The sequence below is a fragment of the Heliangelus exortis genome, chromosome 18 (assembly GCF_036169615.1).
Source record: "Heliangelus exortis chromosome 18, bHelExo1.hap1, whole genome shotgun sequence".
NCBI classification, from domain to species: Eukaryota; Metazoa; Chordata; class Aves; order Apodiformes; family Trochilidae; genus Heliangelus; species Heliangelus exortis.
Window position 1 is genome coordinate 440,910 of NC_092439.1, and position 20,934 is coordinate 461,843.

At 52.3% G+C, this 20,934-nt stretch overlaps 1 protein-coding gene across 1 annotated transcript in view; it reads right to left on the reverse strand.

The window, feature by feature from the left end:
- The window catches only part of IGHMBP2 (immunoglobulin mu DNA binding protein 2), a 22,982-nt gene continuing 2,048 nt past the window's right edge, over positions 1–20,934 (reverse strand). The window contains exons 4-15 of the mRNA XM_071762471.1: positions 20,309–20,406; positions 17,177–17,340; positions 16,638–16,883; positions 13,728–13,875; positions 11,750–11,924; positions 7,103–7,285; positions 5,098–5,216; positions 4,851–4,945; positions 4,416–4,539; positions 1,373–2,212; positions 774–946; positions 1–455 (exon numbers count right to left, since the gene is read on the reverse strand). Of these exons, the coding sequence (XP_071618572.1) occupies positions 264–455; positions 774–946; positions 1,373–2,212; positions 4,416–4,539; positions 4,851–4,945; positions 5,098–5,216; positions 7,103–7,285; positions 11,750–11,924; positions 13,728–13,875; positions 16,638–16,883; positions 17,177–17,340; positions 20,309–20,406 (2,557 nt within the window). The 3' untranslated portion in view covers positions 1–263. The remainder of the gene's footprint in view (positions 456–773; positions 947–1,372; positions 2,213–4,415; positions 4,540–4,850; positions 4,946–5,097; positions 5,217–7,102; positions 7,286–11,749; positions 11,925–13,727; positions 13,876–16,637; positions 16,884–17,176; positions 17,341–20,308; positions 20,407–20,934) is intronic.

Below are 20,934 nucleotides of genomic sequence, written 5' to 3' on the forward strand. Positions count from 1 at the left end.
TGGCTTTAAGTGTTTTATTACCCGTTTTCCTGGCATTCCCCAGCCTCCCTGTGTACATCTATCCATCCCTCTGTCACTAGGTGACAGGGACAGAGCTGCTCTCCTTCCTCTGCCTTGGCTCCAAGCTCTCTACCACCCAAAAAAGGGGTGTGTGTGTGTGTGTGTCCCCTTTTCCTCTGGGGCTCAGCACAGCCCCTGTAGCATCTTTGGATTCTCTAGTCTGCCCCGTGTCTTTGAAGTTAGGAAAGAACTCCTGGGCTCCTTCACTTCTCTTTCTTTTTGCTCTTCCTCTGGCTGGTCAGCTCACTGAGTTTCTTGTCCAGGCGCCGCTGGAGGTGAGCTCTCCTGGCAGGATCCAGGGATTTGTCTTTGGAGCCACTCCCAGGGTAGAGAACCCCTTCCCTGCTGATCCTCTGCCGGGCCTGGGCCTTGGCCTTCTCCCCACAGCCATGAACCTGCCAGAGAGAGAACAGACACAGCTGGGGAACTCTTGGACTCCTGGGCATCAGGGGATTTTACTCAGAGCCTGGGATTCCTCTTCCACCTGCTCTGCACCTCCCCCTAAAGCCATTTATTTACAGCTCAGCTAACAGGAAACAAAACAGAAAGGTGATTTTTCTCCTGGGATCTGCACAGCAGGTAACTCAGCTTTTTTGGATGGTTTAAGTGTCTCTTTCCAGAACTTTGAACATCTGGAGGAAGCTCCCACTCAGGTGTGAGCAGCTGAGCTCCTGACTGCATGCTCCTCTCCAGCCCCCCTGGCCCCGGGGTACCTCGGGGATGTGGTGGCTGAGGCAGTAGCTCCTCTTGCAGTGGGGACAGAGCTGTCCCAGGGTGGTCACGCTGGCCTGGCAGCAGGGGAAGCCACAGGTGGTGTCAGCTTTCACAGCAGCAGCAATCAGAGCATCGATATCTTCTTCTGCTCCACTGGAGGCTGATGGCTTTCCTGGGGAGGACACCTGGACACTGAACCACCTGCTCAGAAGTGGAGAAGGAACCCAAGCGAGGTGCAGCTGCAGCCCCTCTGTCTGAGGCTGAGGAGGCTGCTTTGACATGGGCCAGGTACCCCCCTCTCTTCCCCTCCTTACATTTGAGAGCCCCCCACCTAACTCTTGAGCTTCTCTTCCTGGGAAGGGGTGCCCAGCTTGGGATTTTTGGACTGAAACATTCCCCCAGGCACCCAAACCCCCTCTCTCCCCAGTGCAGCCAACTGAGGTGGGCTCCTGCCTGTCCTCACACCTGCACAGTGACCAGCAGGGAGCTTTCCACATCCCCTGCTCCACAACACGAATCCCAAGGTCGTGGGGATTTGGTATCAGGAGCCATTCAAAGATGTCCATGAACTCTGCTGCTTACAAAGAGAGTGCCCTACCTTTATCTTTTCTCCTGCTGCTGCTGCCCTGACTGGCAGCTCCGGGCTCCCGGGCCTTCCTGGCTGCCTCCTCCCGCTGGACCCTCTCCAGGTGCAGGCTCTTCAGATCCACCTTCCCGGGGCTGCTTCCCCCTGGCTCAGCAGGACCAGGAGTGTCCCTGCAGGGAGGCTGTGGCTGAGGAGCAAGGGGCAGCCCCTGGCAGGGGCCGGGGGCAGCAGCCTGGGGGGGCTCTGTGGACCCTTTCTTGCGCACGCTGATGAACCGGGCCCTGCCCTGCCCCGTGCTGAGGTGCTGCAGCCCCCGCTCCTCTGCCAGGAGGTGAACCAACATCCGAGCATGGGAACTGAGGGAGGGGGGGAAATCCATCTGCGTCTCCCTGCTCTCCAGGAAGGCCTCCAGCGTGGCCTTCAGTCTCTCAGCAACATCTGTCACCCCCGTGCTCTGTGCCCCTGCTCCTCCTGTCTCTGGGGAGAGCTGATCCCCTTTTGTCCCCACACTCTGTCCCCCTGCTCCTGGGAAGGGGGGTGCCTTTTCCTTCCCCTGGCACCCAGCTTTGGGTGCTCCCGTGTTGGGTTTCTTCCCCGGGGGTGTTTTGGGGCGCTTTGCTCCGGGGCGTCCCCGCTCGCCCCGTCCTCCCGTGGGGTAGTTTTGGGGGACGAGGTTGTCGAGGTACTGGAAGGCAGTTCGCACCTCCCCGTGCTGGCTGAAGTGTCCCAGCAGGCGCTGGAGGAAGGGCTGGGTGCTCACTGTCTGGCTGTCACAGACGATGGCCACGTGCCGCCGCGCGCGGGTCACCGCCACGTTGACCCGACGGTCCTCGGCGAGGAAGCCCACCTCACCTGGGTGGGGAGAGAAACCCAACCAGGGAGAGGAGCCCATCAGGGGGTGCAGGGATGTGGCCCCAAGGACTGAAGGGTCAGTGCTTGCTGGGCTCTGCTCCCTGGCTCTCGCTGTCACCTCTGTCTTTCTGCCTCTGTCTCATGGGGTCCTCACTCTGCTGCTGGGGCTGGGAGGAGGAGGGATGGCACATGGCCTTCCAGCCCCTGAAGGGGCTACAGGGATTTTTGACAAGGAGATGGAGTGACAGGACAAAGGGTGATGGTTTTAAGCTGGAAGAGGGGAGATTTAGCTCAGACACAAGGAAAAAAATCTTTTCTGTGAGGGTGCTGCCCCCAGAAGCTGTGGCTGCCCCATCCCTGGCAGTGTTGAAGGTTGGATGGGGCTTGGAGCCCCCTGGGCTGGTGAGAGGAGTCCCTGACCATGTAGGGGTGTGACTGGATGACCTTTACGGTCCCTTCCAACCCAAACCATTCTTTGATTCATTCTATGATTCAAATAGGTTCCTGATGGCCCAAGGTCAGGCTGGGCCCTGGGAGCAGACACAGCACAGAGTGAGGTGGAAGCTGCCCACCTGGTGACACAGGTAAAGGAATAACACCTGGTCCTGCCCGACTGCCCCTGAGGGTTTAACCCAGAAGCCTTCAGGCAGCTCTGCAAGGTTTGCTCCTGCTCTTTGGCTGTTTTCTAGAAGAAGAGCAGCTAAGAGTGAGCCAGTGCCAGGATGACTCAGGGAGGATCAGTGAGTGAGATGGGTGGTGTGGGTGGCTTTGGAGTTTGCAGCTGCTGGGGATAAAGCAGAGGCCAGTGGGGAAGAAATCAACATCTCTGCTGGTGCAGTGACCAGCCTGGCTCTGCTCCTGCCCTGCCTTGCCATGGTCTGCACTGCCTTTGAGGACCAGGGTGTGGGTGAGCCCCTCTGTGCTCTGTAGCTTAGAGAAGCATCTCCAGCCCCTCTGATGTGGGCTGAGGGCAAGGCTGAGCCCTCTGCTCCAGCCAGAGGGTTTCCTGCTGGAGTGGGAATGGCTGCAGAGGGACAGGGTCAAGGTTTCTTCCCCTGTGCTGAGCTGCAAAAAGGGTCTGGATTTCTCCCAAGGACCTCAGAGGGCACTGACAACATCTCCTGTGTCCTGTGCAGACCAGAGCCGTGCCCAGACATCAGGAGAAGGTGATTTGTGTCCCCAGGGAAAGGGAGTGACCCCTGCAGGGTGGCTGAGCCTTGGCTACCAGCCATGCCCAGGAAGGGGACACACACCTTCACGGAGGGCCCCAGCTCCCACTCAGCAAAGCTGAGTCACTCAGGACTATTCTTAGTCCTGTCCCCCACCTCCATGCTCCCCAGTGCTGCTTCTCTCACTCTTGGCTTTCTCAAAAAGGAAAAAAGAAAAAAGAAAAGAGAAAAAAGAAAAAAGAAGCCTCCTCCTTCCATGCATCCTCTCCCTTCATTTCCTCCTCACCACCACCCCTCCCCACACACCCACGGCAGCACTGGCAGCAGAGGGAGCAGAGCAAGGGCTGGGTGAGTCTCACTGAGGGTTTGAAATGGGCACAGTGGCTCATGGAGTGTCCCCTCTCATCCCCTGGCTGTCACAGAACCCTTCAGCACAGAGCCCTGAGGCTCCAGAGCAGCAGATTTTTTTTTTCCAGCTATTAACTTCTGCTGCTGATAGAAAAGAACTCGATTTTCCGCTCTAGATTTTGCTCCCAAAGAAGCATTTTCTCTGTGCATGACCTGCCATGCCAGCTCCTGCTTGCTTTCTTCAGGGAAGTGGTGCAAAAAATTGGCTTCAAAGCCAAGAAAATGAGCCCCCCAAATTTTCACCCTCCGAGAGAAGTGCTCAGCACTCCAGTAAACGTGGTGCTAACCTGACGTGTGCCATTCTTAGGGCCCTGGTTTCAATAATTTCTGAGGCCTCAATAGCCTGGAAATGTTCAAAGTCAGCAGCTCTGCCTTCCTTTTTACCTGCTGCCTTGCCCAGGAGCCCTCCTCTGCAACTGAGACAGCAAATACTGTGCATGTGAAAAAAAAAAGCTGGAAAGGAAGGTTCTTGCCAGTAAATTAATTAAGAGCAAAGTGCTATAGACTGCCAGAACTGCAAACAAAGCACAGCACTCAGCAACATGATGAGGGCCCTTTGAGCATCCACACAGTCTCCATTTCTGTCCCACTCCCCAGGGAGTATCTGCCCAGCAGAGAGCTCTCACCTTTCTTGTTGGATCTCACAAAGGAGAGGATCACTGCCTCTTTCTCTCTTCCTTGGAAGCCATCAACTGATTTGATTTCTAGCTCTGGGTACCTGTGGCAAAGGTGCTCTCTCAGCATGTCCACCTGAAAAACACCAAGAGCTGCTTTTTAAAGAGCACAGGGTGCAAAGGACTGCATTGGCACTGGTTTGGTCAAGTCCCTTCTTCCCAAACCCACCAAGATGAGTGCTCACATCTGGAGGCCAAGTACTGAGAGTGGAAGATACCTGACTAACATCTCCTCTTGCCATGCCCTCAAGTGGCTTCAAGGTGGAGAAGTTGGAAGAAATGCTGATTATACACTTTGGCTCTGCTGATTTCCACCTTCGTCCCTCTCAGAACATTGTGGACATCAAGGTTTGACCCCACCTCTGTGCCAGGAGCAGAGCATCTCACCTGGAGGTTGTAGGGGGCCACAACAGCAATGTCTCGTGCCTTCACACCAGCTTCCACCAAGGCCTGGATGTGCAAACCAGCCAGCTGGACCTCCCCTAGGGCAGAGAGCAGGAGGGATGGAACAGGCAGAGCCTGAGGAAACCTCCCCACCTCCCCTTTGGCAGCCAGGAAGGGCCAAGCCATGTCCTGCCTGCAGCTGCCAACACAACCCTCAGGACATGTCTCAGCTTTAGGTGAAGGATGGTACCTGGATTCCCTTTGGACTGCTCATCTTCCACCTCCAGCTCAAAGAGGCCACAGCCAGCAGTGTCTATAAGCAGCAAGGGAATTGTGGTCTCTTCTGTAGAGGTGACACCTGGCAGGTCCCTGCACAAGATATTTGGGAAAGGGCCAGTTAACAATGATGCCAAAGGGATGATCAGCTATGGTGTTGCTTACTGCTGGCAAGGACAGAGGGAAAACCCAGCTGGGTAGCACTTGGAGGCTGCAGACCAACAGCTGTGTCCCGTGGGGTGAAAATCCAGGAAGATTGGCTCTGGAGATGGTGAAGAATGACAGAAACTGGGAGCTGAGGTTTCCCCCTTCCTGCTCCACCAGGTTTTGGATGCCTTTGCACTGAAGAGCTCTGCTGGTGCCTCCAGGGGTCCTGGGGTCAGTGGCAGGAAGGACAGCAGGACCCGAGAGGCCCAGAGGAGTCTGGCAATGCCAGGCAGCCAGAGCTGGAAAGCCACCATTGCTCTGCACCATGGCATTGCCATTTAAATGCCCCCCCAGAATGCAAAGGAAGAGCTGAGAGCCCTGGAGAGCTTCCTCCTGAGCTGGGCTGCAGAGCCCATCCCTGCAAGGCAGGGGCACAGCGTGGGGGTGTTGGTGTCTTGCTTGAATTGCCAGGGAAGATGTGCAGAGCCAGGGAGATGTGGCAGCTGCTGTCTGGGGTTTGTTGTGGTGTTCAGAGGAAGCAGTGCCTGAAGTGTTAGCAGAGATTTGACAGCAGTGCTGTTGGGCAAGAGAAGAAAGCGCAGAGAACCACAGAGGGATTGGAGCTCTCACATCATTCCTACAGCTAAAGCTGCTGCATAAAAAAAAAAAATGTAAAACTTAGTAAACCATACTTTAAAGCCTGAGGAAGCTGCAAGCTGAACTGACAGCTTGGGAAGAGGACATTACTCACTCCACTGACAACAAAACTTTCCTCTCCTGAACAGAAACTCATTTTTCTCCTGTCTGAAGCAATCATTGCCTGGCTGAGAAGGTCTGGAGATGAGTGCAGCTACACCAGGGAGCCAAAGCCCCTGCAGAAGAGCCCAGGATGCACCTTCCCCAGTCTGGTGGCACAGCAGAGCTCAGAGGACAAGCTCTTCCCATGGCTGACCTGAGCAGAACCCCCAGGATGGCTGCAGCCCCTGTTCACCAGGGTGCTGGGGTTGCCCTGAACACAACCCTCACCCTCCACAGCCAAGTCTCCTGCTCAAACTCCTCACAAGTAAGATTATTTTGAAACAAATGTGTGATAAAATGGGTTCTCCATCTCTCTCTGTCCAAAACAGGAACTGCTATGAAAGAGAAAGATTTTAGGGGCATATAATTTTTTCTGATTCTGAAATATCTGCATTTTACAAACAGTATTGCTAACAATACAAGAGCCCCTTGCAGACAAACCCTGCAACATTTTATGCTTCTCCAGCAGAGAAAAATCAATGTTTTCCCATCTGCCTCCCAGAACTGCACTGACTGCAGTTTTAAAAAGCACCAATTATTGACAGTCACAGCGTGTGTTGGCAAACAACTGCCTGTCCCAGGGTGCAATGGAAATGGAATACCAGTCACTTTCTTTAAATTAGCAGAGAAATGGGAAAGCACTGCAGGCAAGGAATGGATCCCATGCCCTCAGACCTGTCCTGGCAGTGGAACTCTCCAAGCTGGAAAGGGAACCTTCTTTCTGATGTGGCTCTTGGGACACTGAGGGGACACACACTGCCCTGGTAATCCTGTGGACATGTGGGGACACAGTAGAAGTCTGGTGGCTGGTCCTGCCCTCGATGAAGAGTTTGTCAGGGAAGCAGGGCTTGGGGTGTGCCTGCAGCAGGGACGATTTATTTTGTTGTTCGTCGCTCCAGAGGAGGACACAGAAGAGAAACACTACTGCAGGGCCAGGAGGGAGGGAAGGCTCCACCACAGGAAGGGACAAACTGCAGAGGAGGGGGTGACAAAGACACCTCTGCTCATGCACCAGCCCAGAGGGAGTCACTTACTTGAGCAAATGCTGTGCCACAGAGGGGTGAGCGGTGAGGCGGCCGCCGTAGAGCTCGGTGGAAGCCCAGTGCATGATGTCCTGGTGCATGCGGTACTGCACCCTCAGCATCCTCACCACCTGCTCCCCGTACCTCTGCAGGAGACGCTCCATCAGGCTCAGGGAGAGGCCCTCAGCAGCTGCCCTGCAGGGGAAGAACAAGGCACGAGTGGAGTCTGGCTGTCTGAGGAGCTGGGGGACAGAGGTGACCTTGTGCGGACCACCGGCTCCACCAGCGCCGTGCCCTGGGACCCCCAACACCTCTGTGTAAGGAAACAGCTCCAGAACAAACCCCCCTCACCTGTAGGCTCACCCCATGACCATCCTGCACCAGAGCTGTCAGGGTAACACTGCTGGTGGCCCAGACTCAGCTCATCTCAGAGCTCAGGACACTGGGGTGTCACCACAGCCAGACCTGTGGTGTTCCCATCACTCCAGGCTGCTCAGCCCAGACAAATGCACCAATGCATTTCATCACCCACTAAGAAAACCAACATCACCTCTGGCAAAGGTTCTGTCCTTCTATCTGTGACACAAATTAATAATGAAATAAAGCCTCCAGGAGCCTAATTGCTTCCTCTTCACCCTAGAGAAAGGGCTCGTTAGCAGCATCACCTAATGGTACCATCCAGGGGAGCAGGACAAGAACTGCTGCACTTTGATTTCACATCCTGAGCATTCCAAACCAGAAGATATTTTTCCTGCTGTGTGTCCAGTGCCTTGCCCAGGACTGTGGCTCCTGCTGAGGGGCTCTGGCTGCTACCAGAACAAAGCAGAGTGATGATGAAATGATAGAGAACAGCTTGGGGAAAGAGGCAGAGCAGGTCTGCAGTGACTGCTCTGGGGAGCATCACCTTACCCCATGGCACCAGGGCTGCTGCTGGGCTGGAGCCTGGGGAATGCCCTGAGAGCCTCAGATTGATTAAAACTGCAGAAGGCAAAAGCCAGAGTAGATCTTTCCAAGAAGCCCAGTCTCCTCCTTGCTGAATCACAGAACGCAGCAAATGGGGGAGGAAAAAAACCCAAAGGGGTCATGAGCTTGGAATGGACACAACTGCAGGGCCAGAGCTGCTTTCCCAAGGCTGCTGTGAGGGAAAGGAGCACCAGAGCTGATGAGCAGCACAGCCAGCCCCACAGGCAGGAGGAGGGCTGGCAGGTTTGCAGTGAGGCTCTTGTGCTTTACCAAACAGAGGTCTCCAGCTGCACAGTGCATTTTGCTGCTGATCATGAACCAAGCTGAGGTTGGCCATGAGACCTCTGCAGCTCCCCTAACCTAAGAGCAAGCCTAAAGCTGTTTTTCCCACAGAACTGGCAGGAAAACCCTGGTGGTTTTTCAGCAATAAATATTCTGAAGTGTTTCTCATAATGATATACAGCAAAGCATGGGGGAGGCATTAAGCCTCACACTGAGCCTTAGAAATATTGCTCTTCTACACACTAGCAGCACAGCTTCCACCACAGGGATCTACATCAGGTTCTGTGTTGAATTAATAATGAGGATATTAAACTGCTTGCTAAGATTTCACCTGTTAATAAATTTCCAATTAGCCGACCACTCAATTCATTCCTACAAGGGTTGATTTCTGTGCCAACAAAATCATAAGAGCACGGAGCAAAAAGCTTTTTAGGTATCAATTGCTTTAGAAAAATTAAATTGGGATAATAGGCTGGACAGAGAGAATCAGGCACCTGATGAGTTGGAGTATCTCCTTTAAGGTACCTAAAGTACAAGCAGGTGAAGTCAAAGGAAGTGAGGCTGTGCAGAACTCTCCCCTTCTCTGGATATCCAGGGATTTGGGATAGTGCAGACATCCAGACTGACTGCTAACAAACAAGATGGCAAAATATTCCTCTGTGTGTCTAAGGAACAAGCTGAGAGCAAGAGGTCTGATAAGTATCTGCAAATAGCTGGAGAGTGTAAGAACAAATTAATGAATCAAAGCCCTGATGCGGAGACAGATTAATTAGGATGTCAGAAAAAAACAAGGACTAAAATGAAAACAAGGGGGGGAAAAATGTTCCTGTCAGACAGTAGAACAAATCCTGGCATTGTGATGCCCCCTGGGACCAGGCCAAAAACCAGGGGGAGGCTTGAGGGAAATGTCCATGAGCTTTGGAGTAGGCTGCTGCCTACAAAGTACCCAATATTCCTGGCCAGAAGAGCCTTCCCACTGCAGCAGGACCAACTTCACACACAGAGTAACAGAGGATCCTGCTGGCAGCCCAGATTCATCCTGGCTAACTTTAGACCCTTCACTGAGGCCCCAAAAATAGGAGCCCACACACCTCAGGTCTGCTGTCATCAATGGAGGAGAAGGGGAAGGTGGGCGGGAGGGTTTGAGTCCTCTGCATGAATCACCCCTGGAAACAGCTTGGAGTTTTTCTTTAACCAAAGAGGAGCCAGCAGGTGATTTGGTGCCTGCATTTGATCTCCGGAAATACCTAACAAGATGGAGGCAGAAGGCTGCAACGAAAAGAGATAATAATTTTTGAAGGCGTTTGTCTGAAAAGTAAGGGGATTTTGCAAAAAAGTTGTTCTAAGTGATGAAACTCTGTCAGCTTTTGCATTTAATCAGGAGGTGATGGAGCCAAAGGACCTCAGTGCACTTCTCACCACCAGCTGGCAAGGCTGTTCACCAGACAGCAGCAGAACTTGAAAGAAAGAAACTCCATTCAGCACGAGGCAGTTTTGCTTTCTACAGGGGTAACTTGTGTCATCCCAGGTGTCTCCTACAGGACAAATGCTCATCACTGCTGTTTAAACCCTCTGCAGATCCCAGGGGTCTGCACTGTACCAGCTTTGCTGTTCAGGCTAAACCAGAGACTTGCCTGGAGAGCAGCAGCATTTGGGAGCACAGCCCATAATGCTTTCCATAAGCTGAAGTCCCTTTTGCATTTAAATCTTCCAAAAGGCTGAGCTCTGGTGATGTGTGTCCTGGCTGACCATGGGCCCTGGGCCATGGACCTGCTGATGCCTTCAGCAATAATTTTATTTAATGTAGCAAGCTTTTCAGATGGTAATTTACTGGCAAGCCAGGCTGAGCTATAAATCTGTGAACACTATTGATTCAGGCACGCTTGCTTTCTGCTCTGTTTTATTTTCAATCTCCTGAGCTTTGGGGAGGGCACAGAGTGACACTGTGTTTAACTACCCTGGAAGCTCCTCAACTAAAAGGGATTACCCCCCAGGGGCTGGGAGCTGACCTCCCATCCAACAGCCCTGCACAGACTCCACCAGGGGGGAGGATCTGACTGCTGCCCATGCTCCCTTTTCATTTTACACTGCCCAGCTTCTTGTGCAGCTGGGATTTTAAAAACAGGGAAAGAAACCATGCAAGACACACAGCTAAAGTGGCCACCTCTTTGGAGAGAGAAGCAACGGGAGCAGTGAGGACAACCAGCCTGGCACAAGTCATACTCATCCAAGGAGCAAGACAGGGTTTCTGATGGGGAAAGAGAAGGTGATGATCACCTCTGACCACAGCAGAGATGTGAAGCAGTGGCAGCTACTGCAAAAGTCAAACAAACTCAAAACTCAAAAAGCACAGCTCCTCAAGCAGGGCCTGGAGGAGACCCAGCAGGTATGCAGCAGATGGGTCCTATCAGGGAGGAACTTTTTGCTGTTGCCTCCACAATGCAGCACCAGCAAAGGCTCCTGGCATCAGCCCTCATGAGTGAGCAGGACAAGCAGCTGGGCAGGAGCCCTGGAGCTTCTGGAGAGCTGCTGAAGAAAATCTGCTTCCCTTCAAAGCTGGGCCAAGCCTGTCAGCACCTGGGGGTCACAGGATACACTCAAACTTTTCGGGGGGAGGAAGCAGGAGAGAAAGTTAACAAAGGCAGCCCTACTTCTTCTGCACCATGACAGGTCAGTAACTCCAGACCTAGAGATAGATACACAGGAGCACATTTGTATTTTCAACCACCCAGGGGCTCCCTGGTGCTCTCTGGAGTATTCCCCTTGAAGCACAAGCAATTTACAGCAGCCACAGATCTTTCCCACAAACTAATTGTTCTTAATGAGCAGGTTGTGAGGCTTTATAATCACTGTTGGGTGTGTGATAACCCCTTGCAGGACCATGGTGGGAAAACTCCCACACCAATACCTTAAATAAATGTGGAGCCACAGAAGCAGAATTTAACAAAGGGAAGAGAAGACCTGGATTAAGCTGAGCATAAACCTGAATTCACTCTATGGAGTCTGCAGTCAGCAACAAGGAGGTGAGCCAGACCACCCTGCTTGTCAGGCAAGTGGGAATCACATGTAGAAAAACAGATTATCTTTCTTAAAAACAAATATTTTAATGTTTGTATATAGATTCTGGTCTGTGAAACCAGCATCTGTATCTCTGTTCTTTTTACCTTCTCTTTGCTTACCACTTCACCAGTGTGAATGGCTGATGGGATTGGTTTAAATTGTTTTTTTTGAACAACTTTTCCAGGCACTCTCAAAATTACTTTGCTCAACAGAGAGAAAACAAAGAATTCAAACACAATTCTGGTGGTATGACCAAAACCAGCTCACAATAAATAACCCACATTAATGAAATGTCTTAGCATTTGAGGCCTGCAGGAGCTCTAACAGGAGTCAGGACCATGAACCACTCCTTACTTGTTGGAGATGATGGTGGGGGGCAGCTGCTTGTGGTCCCCAGCCAGGATACACCTTGGAGCCTTCAGCAGAGGGATCCAGCAGCTGGCTTCCAGGGCCTGAGCACACTCATCTATCACCACCAGATCAAAGTGATTTTCTGGGAGAAGCTTCAGTGGCCCATCAGAGGAGGCACCTAATTTAAGGAGAGGGTGCACAGCTTAGCAGGAAGCACAGAAGAGCCAGCAACCTGCTTTTAAAACAAACACCCTTTAATTGTGATGGAGGGAGGCAGGTAAAGTAATGCTTCTTTGCAGAGATTTAGGAATTCAGCTCTGTAGTCATGCCAGATACATACACACATACACTTGTGTATGTCACAAGTGTTTTTGCCAACTTCTGGTTGTCCTTCCTTGCCCCAACATCTGGGCCCAAAAGCTTTCAAGTGTCTTTGAAAAACAACAGTGAAACCCAGATGACAAACAGAAGGATATGCTGGAATGGGAATGCTTCACCCAGAGCAGGAGCAGAGCAAAACCACTGATGAACACCCACCTCCCTTCTGCCCTCGAATGCAAACAGAACCCCCTCACCAACCAAAACTAAAAGGATGATGGGCTGGAGGCTCACCCAGAGGAAAGAGCAGTTCAGACCCTGCCTCCTCTGCCCTGCAGACCCCAGCTGGGCTGCTCTGTCCTTCCTCAGGAGAAGGAGAAGCAGCAGAGGAGCCCTGTGATCAGACCCCCCCAGCAGGGCCTGTTCCTCCCCCCCAGATGTCCATCTGTGCTGCCACAGCAGCCCTGCCAGGATCCAGACACCACCCGAGGCTGACCCACACCTTGAGCAGAACTGTGCACTTCAGAAGCTTTAAAAACATCATAAGAAAAGGGCTGCAGAAGGAGGAGAGGAGGTTTAAGCACGCCAGACGAGGAGATTTTCATTCAGTGTTCAGAGGAATGTTTTTTCCAAAGCTCCCATGCTCTGGCAGCTCTGAGCAGGGGGATGCTGCTTTGCTGCTCTGACTCCTGCTCCCTCCACAGCTTTGCATCAGTTGAGAAGTTTCTGTTTGTCATCTGAGACACCGTGTTTTCCTTTCTAAAAAAATTTTTGAGCCTGTATGAACCCACTCTGGTACCAAGAGGCATATACCTGAACTTCACAATTCTGCTGTGAAGCTGAAGGTGGAAGAAGTAGAAATATTCTCTCTATCTAAAAATGACAGTAGCAGCCTGGGTGCAGCTGTGCAGATGGGTTTCCTCCCTTACAGCCTGACTTGACTTTACTGAACTCCTATTAACTAAAGGTCACTGATGCCCCCGTGCACTGCTATGATTCAATTCTCTCCCTGCTGATCCTAGCAACAGAGCACTTTGGCTTGCATAAACCATAATTCCCATCAAACTGTGTGGTTTCAGGCAAATATCAGCAACTGAGAAAAACACAAAATTTAAGCCTCCTGTTTGTCCACCCCTTTTGCAGAAGCAGAATTGCACAGAATTTGCTGAAACAGAATTGCCCCCTGGCCAGCAAGACCCCCAGCCCCAGGGGACAATCCCATCTCTCAGTTTGACAAAAGGAAACCTCCTCATTGTTGCAGGCAAAGCTGAAAGAAGAGAGTGGCCAATTCCCAGCAAACAATGCACAGGAGGTTTTTATCTCTAACCCTCCCACAAGTAACTTCTGAATGCCCCATCGGGTTCTTTTTCACGACCTAAAATTACTGATGTTTCTTTTCAGCAAACAATCCCTGAGAAACCAAATCCGAAGAGTTTTAAATGGGCCCTGGGTGTAACACCTGGAGCACAGGTCCTGTGAGTCACCCCAGAACTAACCCAACACCTGCAAAGTGAGGCCAGGGACACGTGTGCTGTTCCATCAGTCACAGAAAGGACCTGAGCAGGAAGACTGAGCCTCCCTCCTGCTGCACTGCAGGGCACTCAGCTCAGGTGAGTCCTGGCAACTCAGGTAACAGCCTGCAAAGAACAAGAGGATCTCAGACCTGTGTTGGTAGCCAGGATGACACTGGCATGGGTCAGGGCTGCAGCCATGGCAGTTTCTTCCCGTTCCTTCAGCTCCTTCCTCAGTGCCTTGATCTCACTGAGAAAATGGCTCCGCTCCCCCTTGTCTTGAGCCTTTTTGCTTTTTGCCTACAGAACAGAAAAATCAAGACAGCACAAACTGTTTCTAGGGGTGTCTCCAGCTTCTCAGGTAACCAAAGAACCTGGATACAGCCTGTGTCCACCAGGACACACGGGCTCATCTTGGTTGCTCTCCCCAAGCCCTGCCTTCCACAACCAGTGTTGCCTGAAGCACAAGGAAAATTTCTGTCTGTGCAAAAGATGAAGCATTTCAACACAACCCCAGGCTCTGAGCAGGAAGCAGCAAAATGAGAACATCAGTGCCCATAAATCCTATCTTTAAATCCTCTGTGCAGCCCTCCCTGCTCTGCCTGGTACATTCCCAGTGCCCCAGAGAGCAGCAGGGAGGAGGTCAGAGGCTTCAGGACATCTGAGGGCAGCTTTGGGGCTCAAAGCAGGGAGGAATGTGTACTGGTGATGAGGCTTAGAGGGAAGAAAGGTCTTGTGCCTTTGTTGGGTGAGGAACCAGGACTTCCTATCTCATTTGGAAGAAGCAAGGACCCTCTGGCTCCAAGTGACCTTGAAGCAGATCTCCCCAGGCTGACTGCTCCATGTCCAGCCAAAGAAGCAGCCTTGCATTTTTAAAAAGGTGTCTCTGAGCTGCAGTAAATGAGTCAGAGCAATATCTAGACAGGCTCATGGCTTGTTGTAGCAACACCTATTAAATAAAACACATCAAATCATCACCACTGGCTGCTGGAGCTTCCCTGGCCAGCAGCTCTGAGACAATGGACAGAACAGTGCTCACTGCAAGTCACCCTGAGCAAGCCACCAGCACTCTCAGGTGGAAAATGGGAATATTTCCTGGGAGGGAAGGCTGATGACTTGAAAAAGCTGAAAAAGCTGCAGAGAGAAGCTTTTATAAGCAGCCAAACCAATAAGACCTGATGGTTCCTACAATCAGCCTCTTGTGGATGGATTCCCTGGGGCCTATTGTGGCTCAGCTCACACTGCAGCCTTCCCCTAGGAAAAGGGAATTTATGCCTCCCCTGTTCTGCTTGAACTTGTAGGTATCAAATACCTGTGAGACCTCTGCATGTCTGTCAAGTGCAGCCAAAGCTGGCTGACAGGCTCTGAAGTTACAGAGGAGGGTCCCAGACTGATGTGGTGACAGCAGACCCCACAAGCACCCAGTCCCCAGCTGGATCCACAGGGACAGGGTGGGCACCACCCCCTGAGCTGAGCCAGGTCAGCACTGACCTTCTGCTGGGAACTGATGGTGCCAGAGGGGCCAAGGCTTACACCTGCCCTGCAGAAATCTGGTTAGTAAATTGCCAGCAGGGACTGTTCTCTGATACACTGAGATCTGAACATCCCCCTGACTCTCAGCTCTGGGAGCAGCTGAGGATCCCAGCCCAGGGGTCCCACAGCCCTGTCAGCCCCACAGAGGATGTTTGGCAGTGGGATGAATCCCACCCCCCTCCTCATTAGGGCTCTATGGGTGTCAGCAGGTTCTAATTGTCCTGACCCACCTCCTTGGGTCCCCACCCACACCCTGGCTGCTCTGGGAGCTGCATTTAAGGCCAGACCTTGCCCCCTCCCTGACCTATAGGGCCTGTGTCCTGGGTCTGGTGTCCTTTCTGGGGGAACTGCCTCATTGCTCTGGATCTGCCTGGCTGACCCTGCTCATGTCACTGGACCCCTCTGCCCTTCCTGTTCAGGAACTGGGGGGCTGCATCATTCCAGAAGCTGATATCCTGGAGTGCCTGAGCAGGTAAGAGAAGGAGAAACAAAGGGGTGGAGGAAAAATGCAAGTCCAACTTTACCCAGCCCTCAGATACCCTCTTCTTCCCTTAATTTATGTGCAAGAACTCTGGATGCACTGGGAAAATGGCTTCTGGACAAAGCTGCTGCCAGAGGAGGGAGGCAAAAAGGCTAATTAGTATCAAAGCTTGTCATCTCAAGTAAGAGAGCTACTGTGTCAATCAAATTTAGGAAAATTAGGTTGTGAAAGAAGAAATTAAGGCTGGATTTTTATAGTGTACTCTGCTTTCTACTTGAGGTGGCTGAGTGGGAGGGAGTGTCAGGACAGCCACACATCTTGTTAGGAAATGAATTAATGATGTGAATGTTTCTGGTAAAGAGGATGGCATGAACAACACCAGACAGATAATCTGGAGTGCAGGGCACTGCAGCATCTCCCCACGCAGCAGGAATTATTATGAATTTTGCCACTTCTATGAGGAATTTGGCCAGGAGTTTTGCCCTCAGCTCCTTCTACAGCAGATGAAGAGGAGCACTGCTGGCAGGTCACTGTGGAGGCTCTGGCAGAGGCTCTCTGAGGAACCTTTTCAGGCTGGAAGCCAGTTCTAAAACTGCCAGGATTGCAACCTGGTTCCTTTCCTCCAAGGTCAGGTTAAAAGCTTCCCAGCCAGAGTAAATGGGATGAATCCAGGCCACACCATTCCCCCCTGCTCTTAGTCCATGCACTGTGCTGCTGCTCCTTCCCTCTCTCCTGCTGACTGAGCACAGGGAGAGCCTCATCCCACCAGTCTCCTGTCCCTGCCTGTGTATGGTAAGATCCAGACTGGGATGGTCACCTTGGGCTTGTGAACCCACAAACACCAGGGTACAGGCTGGCCAGGGCTCCCATCAGGACCAGTGACTGTGATTTGCCTCCAGGCACAGATTTTGGGGCATCCTGACTGTGGTGACTGCCTTCTGAGACAGTGCAAGAAGTGGCAGAATTGTTCCCTGGGGGTGGAGACCCAGCAGCCCCGGCTGGCAGGTCAGGGCCTGTTAAGCCAGGGTGTGGTGCAGGGATCACTTACAAAGGCCTGGTCAATGTCCTTCCTGATATCTGCCACTATCTGGGCATTGTCCCCACGGGCCAGGATGGCATCCAGGGAGTGCTGCTGGATGGGCTCCAGCAGGCGGGCGGGGTGGCCCAGCCGCAGGATGCGGGTGCTGCGGGTGCTGTGGGTGCTGTGGGTGCTGCGGGTGCTGTGGGTGCTGTGGGCTGCCAGCCTCTCCACCAGGTTATCCACTGCCACGTTAGAAGGGGCACAGCACAGGACCTGCAGGAGGAGAGAAACCCAAGGATTGTTACTGCCCAGGGCAGCAAAACGCTGGAGCAACAGTGTCCAAGCAGGAAGAGAGCCAGAGGGAGGGAAACCAAGGTGGGCAACGAACCTCTGAGCCCTCAGGCACCAAAGGAAATCCTCACCCTGCTGCAGGGTCTTCAGTAAGCAGTGAGCCTGAGCTCTGAAGCTGCTTTCTGCACCTCCTTCAGGGCCCAGGCTCTGCAGTGTAGCAGAGGAACCCCAGGCTAAGCCCAGCTGCTCCCTGTCACCAGGCTCCTGGCACTCACTTTCAGGCCTTGCTGCACAGCTTGCAGGATGATCTCCACCAGGGTCGTGGTCTTCCCAGTGCCAGGGGGCCCGTGGACAATGGCAAGCTCCCTCTGGGCCAGGCAGAAGGAGACAGCCTCCTGCTGGGACACATCCAGGGAGTCGTTGTACAGCTTCAGTGGCTCTGGGGAGACAGCAGGAGAGTCACTGGGACCTCAGCCTTAACTCAGGGGCTCAGTGAGCAGCACAAGTGCACAGACACAAATTAAGCCCCGAGTAGCTGGCACAAATTCAGCTGATCATGAGGATAACTTTCTTGGGGAGGATGGCACGTTGTGTACCACCCAGCTGGCTAAAAAAGCCCAGGTTAGCAACAGGATTGTTCTGAAACACACACATGTGGGATCTCCTGGGTGTGGAGGCTGCTCTGGATTTATTTTAGAGGTGAGCCAGCACATTTAGTGAGCCTGCAATAGGAGAAGGGGAGGAAGTAATTGATATCACAAAAAAAAAAAAAAAAAAAAAAAAAAATCACTCCTTCCAGTTCACAACCTCAACACAGCACCAGTGAAAAAAGACCAGGAAAAACTACTGCCTCTGTGATCTTAAAAGAGCAGTCCTGTGTTTTTATAACAATCCCTGAAAAGGAAGAAGGATACAAACCAGCAATAGAAATGATGAAAACTAAAATTAGTTGGGGCTTTAAAGATCAGAAAGGAAAAGAATGTGGAAGTTGCACTACAAGACAATTGGTTTCACTGCAGAAGACAGAGTCCTCCAAAGCTGCTTTTTACCTCCCAGATTTATCTAATTTAAACCCATATTTATTCTTATCTCCCATAATCCTGCTGCTAATCTCCTTGTTCATTATGGAAGTTAATTACAGCAAAGATGATGACTCATTACACTGAGGTTTACTGAAAATAATGTTCCCATAAAAGCTTACATAAGGCAAATCTCTGGGCATCATTCCCTGCTGGGCATCATGTGTTTTATCCCTCCCTTTGCATGAAGGGCTTGATAAAAAAGCACTGGAAGTTTTGGGGTGTTTTTTTCCTGGTTTTAGGCAGGCTAACTTGTGTGTAACAACTTAATGCTCCCATGTAGTCAACTGCTGGCACAGACTTTTGAAGCAGCACAACCAAAGGGGGTGTCTGTGTTAAATGACATCTGCTAAAGATGCTTGGTGAGGAAGAGAGAGCAGGGTAAGAGGTGTTTTTCCCTGTTAAGCTGCCTCTTGCCTTAGACATCATTTTTGAATTAGTGTGCTGCCGACCAGGAGAAGATCAGGCAGCATCCCATGGGCTGGGGAAGAAGGGAGAACAGCCAAAAAAACTGGAAGGCATTTCCCACCACGAGGAACAGCCGGGACGTAGGAGTCATTGATGTTTCCTCCTCGCCCAGGGGATGAGCTCAGAGCCAGGCTTCTCCACACCCCCCTCCCTGCAGCAGACACTGCCCAAGCTGCCACCGTGTGGGCAGGTTGGGAAATGTGTCTGTCCTCTGGGCTGGGGGAGGAGGAGGAGGAGAAGGAAGGCAGAGCCCCTGAGGGGATGCTGTGGCTTCTCCTTGCCCCTCTCCAGGGGATGCTGTGGGCTCCAGGAGGGTTCACCTGAGGAAATGCAGTCTGTGCACCCCAGCAGGGCTCTTGGATTTATAAGTACACACAAAAATATCTGCTGGATAGGCAGAAGGACTTGCAGAGCTGCTTCCAAATGACAGGCCTGTTAACCCAGCTCTGCAGTGCTGCCCCCTGATCTGTGGAGAGGAGGAGTGTAAATCTGCAGGGTGGGTCTGATGGTGGTCAGGGAACTCAGCCCTTGGTATGAAACCTGATCTAGGAGTCTACCACTGGAAAAAAAATATAAAATCAACCATCAAGGTTGGTCTGCCAAAAGCATTTGCACAGCGACTTTTCTGCACTTGAGGTGAAGAAGTGGGTTGGAGGGTGACAGCCAGCTCCAGGGAGGGGTCTTTGCACCAAACAGAGGTGGGAACAGTGCTCAGGTTGCCCAGAGCTGGAGACCTCTTGCTTCTCAGTGTCTGTTCCTCCTCATCAGTCTGCACAGGCACCAAGAGCAAACCTGTCCCTGTCCCACCCCTCTGCAGCACAACCTGACTGCAGCCCAGCACTGTGGGACAGCATCCAGGGGGTAATCACACCCGATTCTTCCAGACCAGGAGCTGGCAGCCGTGAGTGACCTGCACAGGTTGTTGTGCCTGTGACAAGGCACCCCTGGAGTGCTGGAGGGGAAGGGAAGTGTCTGCTCCTCGAGGAGCAGAGCGGTGCTGGCCTCTGCTGGCAGCAGAGCCTCTCCAGATCCACCACAGCTTGGTCATGGGAGGAGATCCTGTGCCATGGAGGAGGAGCTGCAGCTTTCTGGTTGGGGAGAAGGGAGCTGTGGAGTCAGAAGGTCCATGGGAGGCTGTTCCACCCTGCCAGAGCCTTTTGCTCTTCCCAGGTGAGATCCTGCCCTCTCCTCTTGCATCCCCTCTGTCTGTCTAACGTGGCCAAATGGTTCTGTCTGTCAGTGTTCTCACTGCTGGGGAGATGTGAAATTCATCTCTGGGCTTGGCTCAGCCCATCTGAGCCATTTGGTGAGAAGGAATTTGTCTTTGTTACAGGGCAGTAACAGAGGGGCAGTGCTGCAACCACAAGGGGAAAAGCAGAGTTGAACCTGCTAAAAAGTGAGTCCATTAAAATTTAATTCTTGTAATCTTCTAATTCTAGAAGATTAAAAACCTGAGTGCACTGAAGTCTCCAGGTAGCCCTTCACCTAAATGCAGGGCTCAGCCCTCTGGAGCTGAGACTCACACCAACACATTCTTTGGCAGTGGTACTTGGTGTCAGAAGCCACCACCCTCCTAACCGTGCAGGGACAGAGCAGAGCCCTTCTTCTGTGGGCAGAAAGCTTCAGGCTTCATGACTGCTCTGGAGAGACAAGATTTCCCCCTTTTCTCCACAATAACTTCCCGTATCTCTGCTTAAAACCAGCACGAGAGGAGTAGCACTCCTTCTGCTCCCACCCACCCAACTCTGAGCATCATGCACCAGGGCAGACTGAACCCAGGAGCAGCCTCAGTGTCCTTGGCTGGGAAGGCCCTGGGGCTCTGACCCTAAAGGTACAGAAAATTTCTCTAGAAATCCTTACTTGTGTCACTGGCTGGGCTGGGAGCAGAATTGAAGAAGAGGACATCAATGAGCCTGGCAGCTGGGCCAGCGTGGTACCCCTGGAGTGTGTGCAAAGCTCTGCCAAAGAAGCAAAGAGGAGAGTTACAAACACAGCTGGGATTCCTCTGGGGATTCCTCTGCACCTCAGGGCTCACTGGCAGGAGACTTTGGCCATAGCTTCAACTTTTCCAAAGCTGAGAAGTGTTATTTCACACCAGACAGGCCCTGAGTGCTGCACCCCCTGATCCCCACCCACACATCCCTCAGACTGCTCAGACCTCCAGGCCCTGCTGGCACTCCAGGTTGATATGGTCAGAGCCTGTGCTGAGCCCTTCCAGCACATCAGTTCAGGCAAGAGTTGCCCCCTTCTCCTTCCAAGATGGAAAAGGCTCTGCACAGAATCCAGACAGTGCCAGAGATGACAAAACGGGGGACAAAAATGTGCTGCTGAGTGTGGAATGAGGGGTGGGAGAGGGAAGAGCAGGACCATTGCAGGCAGATCCATTCAGGCTGTTGTGAGGCTGCAGTGTAGCAGATCCAGATGAGGTATCTCAGCCTGGGTGCCCTCAGCAGGCAGCAGAAAAGGAAAAATGCATCCAAAAAGAT